Source organism: Sceloporus undulatus, chromosome 10 (assembly GCF_019175285.1).
Source record: "Sceloporus undulatus isolate JIND9_A2432 ecotype Alabama chromosome 10, SceUnd_v1.1, whole genome shotgun sequence".
NCBI lineage: Eukaryota > Metazoa > Chordata > Lepidosauria > Squamata > Phrynosomatidae > Sceloporus > Sceloporus undulatus.
The window spans coordinates 9,408,321-9,423,511 of NC_056531.1; the positions used below are offsets into that span (position 1 = coordinate 9,408,321).

At 40.2% G+C, this 15,191-nt stretch overlaps 1 protein-coding gene across 2 annotated transcripts in view; it reads right to left on the reverse strand.

Annotated features, from left to right (window-relative positions):
* ZDHHC8 (zinc finger DHHC-type palmitoyltransferase 8) overlaps nucleotides 1-15,191 on the reverse strand; it is a 147,481-nt gene that overhangs the window by 7,142 nt on the left and 125,148 nt on the right. For both annotated transcript variants that reach the window (XM_042442153.1, XM_042442155.1), the window contains exons 8-10: nucleotides 12,245-12,350; nucleotides 9,894-10,003; nucleotides 6,380-7,416 (exon numbers count right to left, since the gene is read on the reverse strand). In XM_042442153.1, the coding sequence (XP_042298087.1) occupies nucleotides 6,380-7,416; nucleotides 9,894-10,003; nucleotides 12,245-12,350 (1,253 nt within the window). The remainder of the gene's footprint in view (nucleotides 1-6,379; nucleotides 7,417-9,893; nucleotides 10,004-12,244; nucleotides 12,351-15,191) is intronic.

Consider the following 15,191-nt stretch of genomic DNA (forward strand, 5'->3'; position numbering starts at 1 on the left):
CTAGTCTCTGGAGCAGCAGAAAACAAGCTTGCTCCCTCCTCAATATGACATCCCTTCAAGTATTTAAACAGGGCTATTATATCACCCCTTAACCATCTCTTCTCCAGACTAAGCATCCCCAGCTCCCTAAGTCTTTCCTCATAGGGCTTGGTTTCCAGACCCTTCACCATTTTGGTTGCCCTCCTTTGGACATGCTCCAGTTTCTCAACATCCTTTTTGAATTGTGGTGCCCAGAACTGGACACAATATTCCAGGTAGGTCCTGACCAGAGCAGAATAGAGTGGCACTATTACTTCCCTTGATCTAGATACTATACTTCTATTGATGCAACCTAAAATCGCATTGGCCTTGTTAGCTGCCAAGAGAGGATGCCAAGAGACAGGTATACCTAAATTGAGAAGTAAATTCTGGTGTAAGTAGCGGTCAGTACTCATTGCATCTTGTTCTAACAGTCCATCATTTGTTATGGAACAAGCTCAGGAGAAGCAGAACACAACTAATGGCTGCCAGGCACAGTCATGCCAGTAACTAGCACATCTGGAGATGTTTTTCAACATTTTATTTAAAAATGTTGCTGCTGTTTTCTTTTGATTCATGGGGCAAGACATTGTCATTTGATTCACTGGTGGGCATGGCTGTCAAATGCATTGAGAAGGCACAACAGGAGACAAGAAAGAACAGACACAGTGAGTCCTGAGTTTCATGTACATATGTGCAGGTTCAGTTCAACTCCTTGCATTTATGGGACCAATTTACACACAGAATCTATTTAGCATAGATGTTTTTTTCTGCCTAGCCTCCAAGGAAACCAGGATGTCATACACGCAGATGCCCTATCTTATCCTCACAACAACTTTGTGAGGTAGGTCAGACAGAATGGAAGTCAGTGCCATCCAGTGAAATTTGTGACTAAACAGCCCAGGCCTCCTTAGATCAAGTTCTAAAATACAGCCAGCTTTTGTATCCACGGATTCAAGTATTGGTAAACTGGATTTGAAAATATTCTAAAAAGTATACATTCCAAAAAGCAAACCTTTGTTTTGCCATTTTATATAAGGGATGTCAATTTACTACGCCATTTTGTTGTATTTAATGGGAATTGGGGGAGACCTGGAACCAAACCTCAGCTGATACCAAGGGTCGACTACACTGGCTTTCTGACATATCACTTGAGAATAGAATGCTTCAGAAATACCAGACCAACCATATGCAAGTACATCACTTGGAAACATTATCTTTTTGGATTACTTCTCCCGCCTCTCGGCACTGTCATGGCAAGTATGGTGGGAGTTGTAATCCAAAAAAGTAATTTCCCACACTCTGTATAGGTTTGGGAGGGAAGGAAGTCATATGTTAAGAAGGACAACTGCGGCTACATCTACACTGCAGAGATAATGCAGTTTGACACTGCTTTAATTGCCATAGCTCTGTTCTATGGAATACTGGTATTCGTAGTTTTGTGAGATATCCAGCCTTCTCTGTCATAGACCACTGGTGCTATAACAAACTACAAAGCCCCGAATTTCCTAAGTTGGAGACAAGGCAGTTAAAGCAGTGCCAAAATGCCCTTGCGGTCTCTTCCAACTCTATGATTCAATGAAATGCATTAAATCTGCAGTGTGGCAGCAGCCAGATATATTCTTCTTCTCCAGCACAAATACAGCAACCAGTAATGTACAAATGAATGTTTTAAAGACTGGCTCTGTTCAATGGTGCCCTCAAGTTCAAAGTCTGACTCAGAAGAATGAACAACAGGAGGATCTCCAAATCCAGCAGAGTTGGCTGGCCCTATTTGGAAGGCCAGGGTCTAAAATTTCTTAGCAGGAACAGTGCATCTCCTCACTGACACAAAAACCAAGTTGACATGTTCCCAGTGTCAAAACTGAGTCATATTTTCAAACAAATGACGACAAGAAAGCAACAACACTTGGTCCTTAAGTGTGTCTATGTGTTCGAAAGGGTCAATGTTTCACATATGGAAATATTTTTTTTCTGTATGTGGTGGTCCTGGAAAGAAAGCAAAAAAGTATTGGTCTACAATTTACAGGTCAATCCAAAAACATTTAAAGGTAGATTTTGCAATCTCGCCAGAAATTATGGGCAGAGAATTCAGTAAATATGGATAATGATAATAGGGCAAAAACATTGTTTGTTCAAACCTGGAAATGGAGTGAAGCACCAACAGTGGAAAATTGGATTGTATGGACTTTTTTGAGCAATAGGAAATCTAACAATGCATTAATTTGTCGCTATGCCTAGTAGTTATTCTAGTAGGATTATTTAGTTATCTAGTTGTAAGTGCAGTGGTGGTATAATATATTTTGCCTTTCTTTAGCGTTTTAAAAAATGTTCATTACAGTATGTACTGACTGTATAGTATGTACTCTGAACAAAGGTTCAGAGCCCATTTGTTTTTACCTAGCTAGTTTTTAGTGTTTCATTTAGTCAGTATTACATGTTCTAGTGCTTTAGTATAATGTATTAGTTTTGTTTAATTATATATGTATATGTAGTTTGCTTTATTTGATTTTTGTTTTCTCCTCTTTTTAATCTTTTCTTTTCTTTCTGAATGGTTATGGTTGTGAATGAGTTTGTGTTAAAATTAATATATAATATTTTTGGAAAAAAAATAAATATGTCACGTTTGGCTCTTTGGTCTAAGGGCCAAATGGGATGTGACACTCATCATCTACTTTCCCCTTAGAGAGTTGGTTTTTCTTTAACAAATAAATACATAAAGAAAATAGGGGACTTAAACCCTTCCCCCATTTCATACTATAGCCCTTATCTGCCTTGTATGCATGAATACTGTAGGCAGTACACACCTGCTCATACAACAGCTATTTGTGTAAGAATAACGAACCACAGAGGGCAAACTACTCGACAAATGACACCTTTGACATTTGAGGTTTGGAATTCGAGCCATTTGCATTCAATGTTTGATTGTCTACCCTTGCAATTCAACGTGCTGTTATTTTATATGACAGCCTTCACCCACTTGGACCCTTTGGATGTGTTGGACCACAACACCTAAAATCCCCTAGCCCAGTTTTGTCTGTGGGATTTTGGTAGGTGTAACTATGTATGGCGTCCAATAACTATGCATGGTGTCTCATTGGAGAAGACTGTGCTATAAGATATTGACAGAATGTCAGTATTTGACACATCATATTCAGATCACTTAAATACAGCATGACCCTAGATGACAGAATGCAGGCTTTTGTGGCTGAAGTTACCATTCTGAAACTATTTTAAAAAAAACAGGTAACAATGAACAGGGGGAACTTGGAGTTGGCAGCACCAAAGTGTCATCTTTCTTCACCTGTTGGCACCGTCTTGAAAGTGGAGCCTTGGCCCAGTTCCCTGTCAACACAGGCTCTTTTTCCCCTTCAAGGCTTTGGGCTTATCTTCACTTGCTAGAATACTCTGGGGTGCCGGGAGTATTTACTCAAAATCTTCCTCTTACCTGCTGCCTTTTGCTGGGTCTTTTTTGGCTCTCGCCACAAATGATGGGTTCCTGCCTTACCAGGTGGTCCCTGTTTGTCACCCGGTGCTGCTTCTGAGGTCAGAACAAGGCACCCAGCCATGTTATCAATGCTGGGCACCTCATTCTGAGCTCAGACTGACTCACATCCACAGCGGCAATGCCAGCTAACTTGCAGGGATGGCGAGTGAAGGCAGGCGTCATCATTGCAAAGAGAGATGAAACCCCCTCCGCCTCACAAAAGGTAAGTTATTTAAATGTGTGTTAAGGGGAGGAGGTGGTGTGGGTATCATGAAGACAGTCCACACCTGGTTTGGGATTTTGACCTGGCATCATGTAAACAGTGCATAGTGAGCCTGGAGGGAATTTGGGGGAACTTGTCTATGCAGACAAGCCCCTAAACCCCTGGAGCTCAGAGGATTATTTTGTTCATCTTGCACCATCATTTAGGCTGCAAGTAGTTTAAATCCTTCCTTTCCCTGCTCAGGTTTCCAAATGGGCTTATTCTTAACTGGAGAGAACCCCACAGGAACAACTGGGCTCCAAAACTGGATTCCAGATTCAGATTTCACTACACTATAAAATTTCCCACATACACAAAAAACAAACGACACAATTTTGAATTATGTTTTGCAAAGCTCAATGAGGTTTAGCAAGGTGGTTCAGTATAGATTCATTTACACTACAGAGCAGCAGAATTTTGGAAGGAGGGAGACAGTAAGTATCCAGTACCACTTGCTTGCTCTTAGCATGATCTGTGGAATACTGGTGGGAGAGGGGTTATAAGAATCTTGGGAGATAAAGCAGAGTTTGGAGAAGTTGTTTTTTGTACCAGAAAAAGGTATCAGGGAGTTATGCTCCCAAAAAACCAAACCAAAACCAAAACACCTTTTCCAAGCTCTAGATGAAAGTATGTCAGTTTGTGTGCATGTGTGCAAATCCCATACACACTTACCTGTGACTAATGGCTGTGTAGACATGCATAGGACTGCTCTGTAACATTTTCCAGAGCAGCTGTTTCTTCGCCTATCACCACCATCCCGCACTGATATGCTATGATACTTAGTTTATTCTGCACTGTGTTACATTCTGGCAGGTAGGAGACCTTTGGATTGATGGACATTTTTGACTTTAGATCCCCACAGCCCCAGTTACAATGGCTGATTAGGGACTGTGCAAGTTGTAGTCCAAAACAGGTAGAGAGCCAAAGATTCCTCACCCCTCTTTTAAGTACATCCTGGTTTACAAAAGGCTCCATTCTCCTTTTCTTTCTGTTTCAAAACCGTGCCAGCTCATCCTATAACCCTTTTCCCCCAATAAACTTCTTGTTTAGTCAATACCCAGATGGCATGAGAAACCAAAAATCAAGATTCAACAGACAATGGCATTGGTACACATCCTCCCACCACTCCACAGCTATCAAGCCCCAGAAGGGGCACCTCCTGCTGTTCTGTACCAGAGGGGAGAAGAGGGAGCAGAAGGCAGTTTGGATGATGGAGAAGAAGCCTGCGGAGGAAGAAATGAGGGTACAGTTGGCCCTCCACATTTGCAACTTTGACCTTTGTGGATTTGATTATCTGCAGTTTTGAATAATATGCTCTCTCTGGAAATCTCTGTCTTGCAATGCAATTCTGCTGTAAGTTGACCTTAAGAGTTGTGCTGGGGAAGCTAGACGTTCCTCTCTACACATTCGTAGGCCCTCCAGCATGATTCTGTGATCAACTTCTGGGAGATGTTGACCACAGAGTTGCACTGGAGGACCTAGAGATTCCAAGAGAGGTGTACTCTTAGGAATAGTTTTTTTTTTAATTTGCAGTTTTTCCACATTCATGGGGACCCTTCACCCCTAACTCCAGCAAATGTGGTGGGACCACTGTACACGCTCAAATGGAATGCACTCCACTTTTGAATCCTCAGGGAGCTCAGAGTAGCCAGATATTTATTGTCTCGATCATCTCTCTCCATTGGTACACAACAGCACCAGGGGGTCCCTCTGGGAATTTGACAATTGCCAGGTTGTGGGAGGTTTCTGGATAGAAAGCAAAGGCAAGTGAATAGCCCTCTGCATCCTGGCCAAAATGGAACTCATGAACGTAAGTCACTAACAAGATGCTGGCAGTTGTATGTACAAGTTTGTGTAACAGTGGTCCAAAACACACTGTAGAAATAATCCAGTTTGAGACCGCTTGAACTGCCCTGACTAAAGGCAAGGGAATCCTGGAAATTGTAGTTTATTGTAGCACCAGAGCTCTCTGACAGTGAAGGCTAAATATCTCACAAAACATTTAGCCAGAGCATTGAACCAGGGCAGATAAAGCCATCTCAAACAGGATTATTTCTGCAGTGTGTTTTGGACCAGTGTCTCCTACTAGTGACAGAATTATTCATGATTTATTATCACAGTTCAGAGGGAGTGGCATGCAGCATCACTGAACATTAACCTCTATAACGTTAAAATGTTTCCCCAAACCTGGAAGATTATTGTCCCCTCAAAATACTCAAGATTAAACACAGTCTTCTGAAGGAGAAACAAGATTACTAATATATGAATCAGGGGCAGGCAGATTTCAGGCTTACAGGATATACTTTGGTGGTAATGATGAGAGAGGCTGTGGCAATGGAAGTAAGAATAAAAACAAGAATAGGAATAATGTATTTCGCTCCACTAACCAGAGTCAAGGGTGAAACCTTGGCTCAGGTGGGCACACACAAGCTTTTCTTCTTTCGGCTATTTAACTTGGAGGTGGGGCATTTTTATGTTGCTGTTGTTAAAAGAACAGAGTCAAAAACCATAGCCAATTTGTGGCAAGTCACCCAGAGATCTACCACTTAGATCCTGGTCTGTCTTCTGCCTGCCCCTGCTGCAAACAACAGACTTCATAATGCTATCGGTACCTTGGAGTCCCCATAGGCTGTGCCTCTGTTATCTCCATGGTATTAACGAATGAGACAGTTTTGGGACCTCCGTATGAGGGGGACCTAGTCATCCCACCTGGGGATGATGGGACTTGGTGACTGGGAGATTTGTAGGAGCCATTGCTCATCCTGCCCTGCAGTGCCTGATGGGCCTGGACATTGTTATTGGCTAGATCCGCTTGGATAGACGGCGTGGAAGTCCTTGATGCCCTGGTCATTGCACTCGAGAGAGAAGAAACAGAGGCCTGCAGGACAGGGTTCCTCACACTAAAGCTGGCGGTAGTCATTAGATTGTCCCTTGAGCCATATCGCATGGCTATGCTGCGGGGGTCTTCCGACAGCATGCTCACTTGCTGAAGGCTGTAAGAACTAGGAGTGTCGTAGACACCCGAGTCTGCAAACATGGAGTCTGGGTGAGAGTGAAGGAGCTTCTCCCGCTCCTCAATTTCTTTCCTCTCTTGGATAGACGCCATAATTGTTTTCGACAGGTTGTCATAGCGGACCGGTGAAGGGTCCCGCGGATGTGGGGCTGGGCTGCCCATCACAGGACTGAAGCTCTGTGGAGGAGGACGCTGAAGCTCTCTGCCCCGCAGATGGCACATTTTGGCAGACAAATATGGTGAGTGGTACCCAACCGAGCCCATGGCAGAATGAGCGATACACCTCCTCCCTGAGGGGGACATGGGGTTGAGCAAACTGTCATAGGACAAGCTCCCATTCCTGTTTGAGAGAGAGTTGGGGGAAAAGATGCTTTTGTAAGGGGTTGAAGCTGTCCCTTCTGACTTCATGGAGTGGAGGGGCATTTTGTCTGTTCCTCTCCTGCTGGCAGATTTCAGGCTAAGAGACCGTGAATTGACAGCGAAGGAGTCTATTTGCAGCGGAGAAGATTGGTAAGTCTTGTGAAGGGAACTCTTCCGATAGGTAGGAATATCAAGGCTTGGTTCTGACTGGTAATCCAGGCTACTGTCATTCTCTTCCATCACAGATCCTTGCTTGTGTCCTTCCTGGATGGAAATCTGAAAGAAAATAAAGGCACAATTTTGGGTTCATACAGTTCAAAATAATTCACAATCAGATTGTCTAAAGGACCACCTTCTCCCATACAGATCATCTTGGGCATTATGCTCTGAAAGTGAAACCCTGTTTACATTGACACAGCCTAATGAGGTTCATTCCGGAACTTGTAGTTTTGTGGGATATGTAGCCTTCTCTGTCAGAGGACTGATGGGCAGCAACAAACTACAAATCCCAGAATTCCATAACATTGAACCATGAGAGTTAAAGTGGTGTCAAACGGCACTATTTCTGCAGTGCAGATGCAGCCAGAAAGACATTTTTCTTCCTTCCCCATAATACTAGGAGCATGAGAACATAAGAATCTTGCTGGATGCATATAAGAATAAGAATCTTGTTGGATGCATATAAAGTCCAAGTAGTCCAGCATCTTGCTTCCTATAGTAGCCAACCAAATACTTCTTATAAGCCCACCATTTGCTCACCGAAAAGTGCAAGGAATAGGGATTAAAGAACGTTTGAACATTTTCTCATACTCCATGAGAAAAGGTGTCTCAGCCTTTTTCACTCAGTTGGAACACACAAAAAAAGTCTCCTGCTATCTCTGCATAAAAGCTAGAAGACAGGCCTTTGGTTTTCATGCTGTCTTCTATGCTACAGAGTAGAGTCTCTCTTATTCAAAATTCCAAAATATTCCAAAAAAACCAAAACCTTTTTTATGGATGGCTGAAACAGCGACACCTTTGCTTTCTGATGTTTCAGTTTACATAAACTTTATTTCATGCACAAAATTATTATGTATAAAATTACCTTCAGGCAATAATAATAATAATAATTATAATTATTTATATTTCCCGCCTGTCCCTGCGGATCGAGGTGGGATTACAGCAATAAAACAATTCCATATAAAATACAATCGTTAAAACAATAACATTACTATTCATTCACTAAAATAATGGATCATCAACTAATATTCACACTAACATTCATACAATCAGATCAAAGAATCTTGTTAGGTGCATATAATGTGTATAAGGTGTACATAAAACATAAATTAATTTCATGGTCAGACTTGGGTTCTGTCTCCAATATATCTCATTGTGTATATGCAAATACTCCAAAATACGAAATCCGAAACACTTCTGGCCCTAAGCATTTTGGATAAGGGAGACTCATCCAGTACTACCTCATGATCTGTTGTGGGGATTGATGTAATGGCAAAATGGATGGGTGGAGTGTTTGTTTTGCACCGAGACCGGGGGTTTGTAGCATGTGTTTATCTTTTAAGTACCCAAAGTAACTATTGAGTAACCTAGAATAACACATTTACTTACATTTGCAAAACAGGACATTAGAAGTTTTTTTTTAAAGGTAAGACTATAATTGTAACTAATTACGCTTTGAGTGAGAGTTCCTGCATGGCAGGGGGTTGGACTGGATGGCCCTTGTGGTGTCTTCCAACTCTAGGATTCTGTGATTCTGTAAATGTAACTGTCTGATTTAGTAGCCCACTGCTCCCGGAGGTGTCATTTCTATAAACCCGTCCTTTCTGAATATTCTGCACTATAAGATTGCAGGTTCAGAACTAGCAGACACAAACACAGCACAGTGTAACAAATAGAAGCAGGAAGACATTGGTCAGGCAATAAGGTGAAGCGTTTGAGATAATAAGCTCTCCAGACATGACCAACTTGATGCAGTAATTGCATACTGCAAGGCTCCCTTTCCAAAAAGCTCTTTCCATCAACTGGGAGACAGGTTCCCCGAGAAAGATTTATGAGCCATTACATGTAAGTCTCTTAAAGTGGGATTTCTTGATCCATCTCCCTCCTGCAGTTTAAAAGGACCATGGTTAAAGGGTAAGCTTGCTTTCTGTGATGTAAAGAACTTTTAAGAAACCATATACGAAAAAAGAGTGAAAAGCTCATTTTTAAAAGCAATTACTTATACTTATTATTTTAATTTTAAAAAAACACATTGCCAATACTTATTACATTACGTTAAGACAGACTTGCACAACTTGGCAGTATGTAGGGGCCAAAATTAAAGTAGGCTAAGCTTCTTCGGGCCATGGATAAGTTTTAATTAAATATTAATGATTATTAATGAAAAAATGGCATTAATAATATTAATTATTAATGCCATTCTTTTTTGTGGGTTTTTCAGGCCATGTGGCCATGTTCTAGAACAGTTTGTTCCTGACGTTTCTCAAACTGTATTTTGCCTTTTCTGACAAAATCTCTCTCTCTCTTTCTCTCTCTGGCAAATTGTTCAATAGCCAGTAAGCTTTGTATAACTGAGTATCTTTCATTAAGACACACAATTTGATTTTTGTGATAAAATAATAAAATGTATGCACTCTTTTTATACAAATGATAGTATCCGTTGGTGTCAGTTGTGCGGTGTTCTTTACATTCCAGGTGTGTGTCTGGGGGGGCGGGGTTTCCACAGTTTTGCAGCCAGATAGATATATGCTTACCTGCTCAGATGCTCCATGGTAGTGTACTTTTGGATTGTTGCTGAAACCTGGGCGATACTTGTACATCGCAGGTGTGGGAGGGCTGATCAGTTTGGGTGAAAGGCTACTCTCTGAAGAAAAGAAAAGAAATCATACTTATTATTTCTCTTTCTGCAGTCACAAAGAACAAAAATAGATCATTTTTTTCCTGTTCAAGCATGTGGGACAAAACGTGTCAGGAGCTGCTGGTGCCAAAAGCAGAAACCCTTGGCTTTGTTGAAGGTTGCTCCTTGTGATCAACCACCTGAACTGCAGTTTGGAGTATCTTCCTGGGCACAGAAACATTCTTAGGCTCTGGACAGGCCCTACCCACCTGCTGAAGGACTATAAAATATTTCCTGTTTGGATGATGACTTTTGCCAAAATAATATAATTGTTTCCCTGGCTAGGTAGTGTGTTGCAACATATCTTCCACAGCTCTGGTTCCTGGTTTCATCCTATAGCTCTGACTCTTTGCCTCTAGCCCACAGGTCACTAAATTCCCATCCCATTTAGATCCTGGCAAGGAATAAAGCAGCCCAAAGAACTTGTAGGTGACAGAAGATCTGGCCTAAGAAAGCAGGTGGCAGGGGGCTTGGAAGTCCAGCAGTCCAAAACAAGTTGTGTTGGAGGAAGCTAAAAAAGGAGGTTTTACTCATCCATGGATTCAGGACTCTATGGCTTGAAAATATTTTTTAAAAAGTATGATTTCCAATTATAAAACTTTGATTTTGCCATTTTATAGAAGGGGCACCATTTTGCTATGCCACTGTACTGTATTTAATGGAACTTGAACATCCACGGATTTTGTTATTCACAGGGGTTCCTGGAACCAAACTCCAGCAGATAACAAGGTCCCACTGTATGTATGTATTTATATAGTGTACACTCTGCTTTCCTGAAAGTAAGAGCCCAAGGCAGCTAGCATCATGAGCATATAATACTACAATATATATATATATATATATATATATATATATATGTGTGTGTGTGTGTGTGTGTGTGATCAAAATAAGGAAAAGGGGGAACAGGGTCCATGCACTTTTTGATATTTTTGCAGGAGAAGAAATTTCAGCAGATAGAGTTTCACATGCAAGAATGTAAACAGAGCCAGACACAGCCCTGTCTTTGCACCAAGAACGGCATAGATAGCAAATCACATCTTGACTTGAATGTGGCTGGTCTCTCACTCTCAAATAAAGTACATGCAAATTTGCCTCATCTCATGTGCATCTGCTGGCCCTCTTAATTCAGTATTATCTATCCTGTCTAGCAGTGGCTCTCTAGGTTTTGTAGACTAGAACTTTTCCCTAGCTTTACCTGGAGATGCCAGAGATTAACCCTGGGATCATCTTGCATGCAAAGGTTATAGTTTCTGCCAAAAGGGGATGTAGATCTGATGTTGTGCTGCTTGATGGTATAAACTGTGGGAGTTTTGAATCTTTGCACACAACTGCCTTAAACCAAGTAAGAACCACTACTATAGTCCATCAAATCTATTCTGACTGGCAACAGCACCCCTTAGTCCCCACTTCAGGTCCTTCCCATCACCTGCTACCTGATCTTTATAACTGGTGATGCTTGAGATTTTTTGAATGTAAGGTAGTGCAGTCAACTATGGGGGTATCCACATGGGCTATCCTTTGTCCGCCACAACAGAGGCTCCATAAGCACTCAGTGGTGGCGCTGTGACGTCCCTCATGCACCACGCCATTTGGACGTGGCGCATGAGCACCCCGTGTAAACGTGGCGCAGTAGGACTCAGGACATTAGGGCCCCAAATGTACTTTCTGTACATATGCTACGGGCCTGCATGGGCCAAAAGGCCTGTGCTCCCCAGAGCCTCATGTCAACTTGCTGCTGGGAACACAGGCTTTTCAGCCAATGTGGATAGTCCCACATGGGTCTATCCTCACGTGGATCTGGTGGATCCAGCCAGATCCTGGGGTAACTGGGGATTAATGTGGATCAAATTGGCCCCCAGCTTACCATGGAGTTTCACAGAAACTCCATGGCAAACCCTGACAGATTAGACAGCCCCGCCCCCCCCTTACCCTACTCTCCCATTGTCACTACTAGAAAGACCCCTGTTGCTGTGTCTGACATGGAAATGGGGCACCTGGCCATGTGGGTGTAGCCAGGCGCCCTGTCTCCATGTCAGATGTTGGGCCAAGCCTGTGTTTTCCTGCTCAGGACCTGCATTTCCTCTGTCTGCTGAAGTGGTTTCTATAGCACAACACACCTCAATAAATATTTCAGTTGAAGGAAAGATTTAAGAGACTCAAATTTTTTTTATCTGGTTTCAAAAGTAAAACAAGAATAAAGCACTGTACCTTCACTGCTGCCCAGCTCACTGTATTTGCTAGAATCTCCTTTGGGTGGTAGAGGAGGTTGGACCTCCATAGCTTTATCTTCCAGACCTTCCAGACTAACTTTAGACTGAAAATAAGCATTAAACAATAAAGCAGGAGGTAAGACTACATTAGATTATTTTCAAGTCTTAGCATTCTCTAAGAGCTTCATGGGCATCTTTACGCACTGCACAAGGCATTGTGAAGCAAAATCACAAATCATCTGTTCTGACAATGTTGTTTTGTGCGCACATAACAACGTTTTTGGAATCGTTACTTAAAATGTATAGATGCCTATAAAAATATTTCGTCATGCATGCACAGCTTTTTGAAGGACATTCTTATAAATTGGTGACAGGGTTTCTACTGGATCTGATTCATAGGATCATTTCACACAGAAACCACATCCCTGAATACCAGGACTTTTAGATCACATTTTCAAGCCTCTCTTGCTAGCCTTAACACACTTTGAAAGCAAAGGAAAGAAGAAATGGGAAGGAAGAATGATCTCTCTGTGCCACCTCATGTACATAGCTACACCTTTTAACATCAAACTGAGGCCAGCCCAAGACTTTTTTCTTCTTGAGGGTTCACAAATACAGTCAGTTGTGTGAATTCATATCAGTGAAGCCATTCTAGTACAGTAGTTTTTAAAAAAAATAAATTATTTAGAATAACATATGGCAACAGTAGAGAGAAATAGAAAGGAAAACATACAAACAAACACTAGTTTAAACACTAACAAGAAATTACAAATTTTACAAATGTATATTTACATAAGATAATAGATATCGATAGCCTCCTATTTTTTCCCCTTCCTCTACAATTGGATATTCCAACATGTTGTCAACTAATTGTTTACTCCTGATACTTAATCTTACTCAAGAAGATCCTATGGTAGCGTATAAATTTCAGAAAAATAATCCACATGCTAGTTGTTATTTTAGATAAGTAATTTACCCTTATCCTCAAATGCTTTAAGGCAGTTCCACTCCATTTCTAAGCTTTCTTTTGGTTTTCCTTTCAATAAGGTAGTTAGTATGTCCATATTTCTAGCTTCATATGATTTTATAAGCCTTTCTTCAGCGGATGGAATATTTGGATTTTTCCATGACTGTGCAAACAGAATTCTTGCGCATGAAACCATGTATAAAACAATTCTATTATATTTTACAACCTTTATATTGTGGGTCATATTTAGTAAAAATAAACTTGGTTCAAAGGGAATGCATATATCAAGGATGCTTTGGGCTGTTCTGTGAATCATTTGCCAGAATTCTCCTGCTTTGGCACATGACGACCACATGTGAAAGAAATTCCCCTCAGGTTTCCCACATTTCCAACATTTGGTGTTACCAGTTTTATATATGTAATGGATTTTTTGAGGAGTTAAATACCACCTATACAACATTTTTAGTTAATTTTCTTTGTAATTTTGGCATTGTGTGAATTTATTTGTTCTTTTCCAAGATTTTTCCCATTCTTCTACTGTAATAGTTTTTTTTTAATATCTTGTGCCCATCTTATCATACTATGCTTGATGGTTTCATTTTCTAGATCTCTTTCTTTTAATAGTTTGTAATACTTAGATATGTGTTTCCCTTGTTTATCCATCACGATTTTATCAATTTCGTTGTTACCTGTAGTCAACCCAGGGGCTTTATTGTCCACCTTAAAGCGATTTTTAAGTTGCTTATATAAGAACCAATCTTTCGCCGTCCCTTTCTCATTAAGCTCTTCAATTGATTTCATAATATATGAATAATACATAATATATATATCCATCAAGATTTTTAAATATTAAATCTCCATATCTTAGCCATTGTATATCTTTATTCTTTGTTCTGCTATAATAAGCTTCTTGTAATGACACCCATGGAGGAATGTTATTGTAGAATTGATTTTTCATTTTGTACCATACTTTTAGTAGTGACCTTCTTATAACATGAGGGTTATTAAAGATATTGTTCTCTTTAGGTTTAATATACCACATATATGCATGTATGCCAAGATTTAAGTTAGAATTCTCAATATTCAATAGGTTATTGTTACTCAATTTAAACCAATCTTCTAATAATTTAAGACAGGCAGCATAATAATACAACTTAAAGTTTGGCAAGTTACATCCCCCTTTTAATTTTTCCTCAGTTAAAAGTTTCCATTTTATCCTTGCCCTTTTGCCCTGCCATAAAAATCTAGACAGGTCCCTGTGCCATATAGTAAAATATTTTTCACTGGAAATAATCGAGATGTTGGAAAATAGATATATCATTCTAGGGAGAATATTCATTTTGATTATAGCAGCTCTCCCTAAGAAAGACAGGTGGTATTTAGTCCATTTTTCTAGTTCTTTTTAAATTTCTGACCATATTTTAACATAATTATTCTGGAATAATTCGATGTTTCTTTTAGTAAAATAAATTCCTAAATATTTAACTTTATTTTCAATGCAAAACCCTGATATTTCCTTAAGTTCCTTTTCCTCATTTTTTGGGAGATTTTTTTGTGAGAATCATTATTTTTTCTGAGTTAATTTTTAATCCTGCTAGTAAACCAAATTCATTGATGGTATGAATCAGTAACTTAATACTCTTATTCGGGTCAACTAAAAAAATAATTATATCATCTGCAAAGATTTTTAGTTTATATTCTGTCTCTTTAACTTTAACCCCTCTAATTCCATCCTCCCTCCTTATCTTGTTCATCAAAACTTCAAGCGTTAAAATAAACAATAAGGGGGAGACGGGGACATACCTGTCTTGTACCTCTTCTTATCTTGAAGCCCTTAAATTTTTCATCATTAATTAATAGATATGCCTTTTGTTCATGGTATATCGTATCTATCCACCTTATAAAATTTTCTCCCATGTTAGCTCTTTTGATAACTTCAACCAAAAATTCCCAATCTACCCGGTCAAAAGCTTTTTCT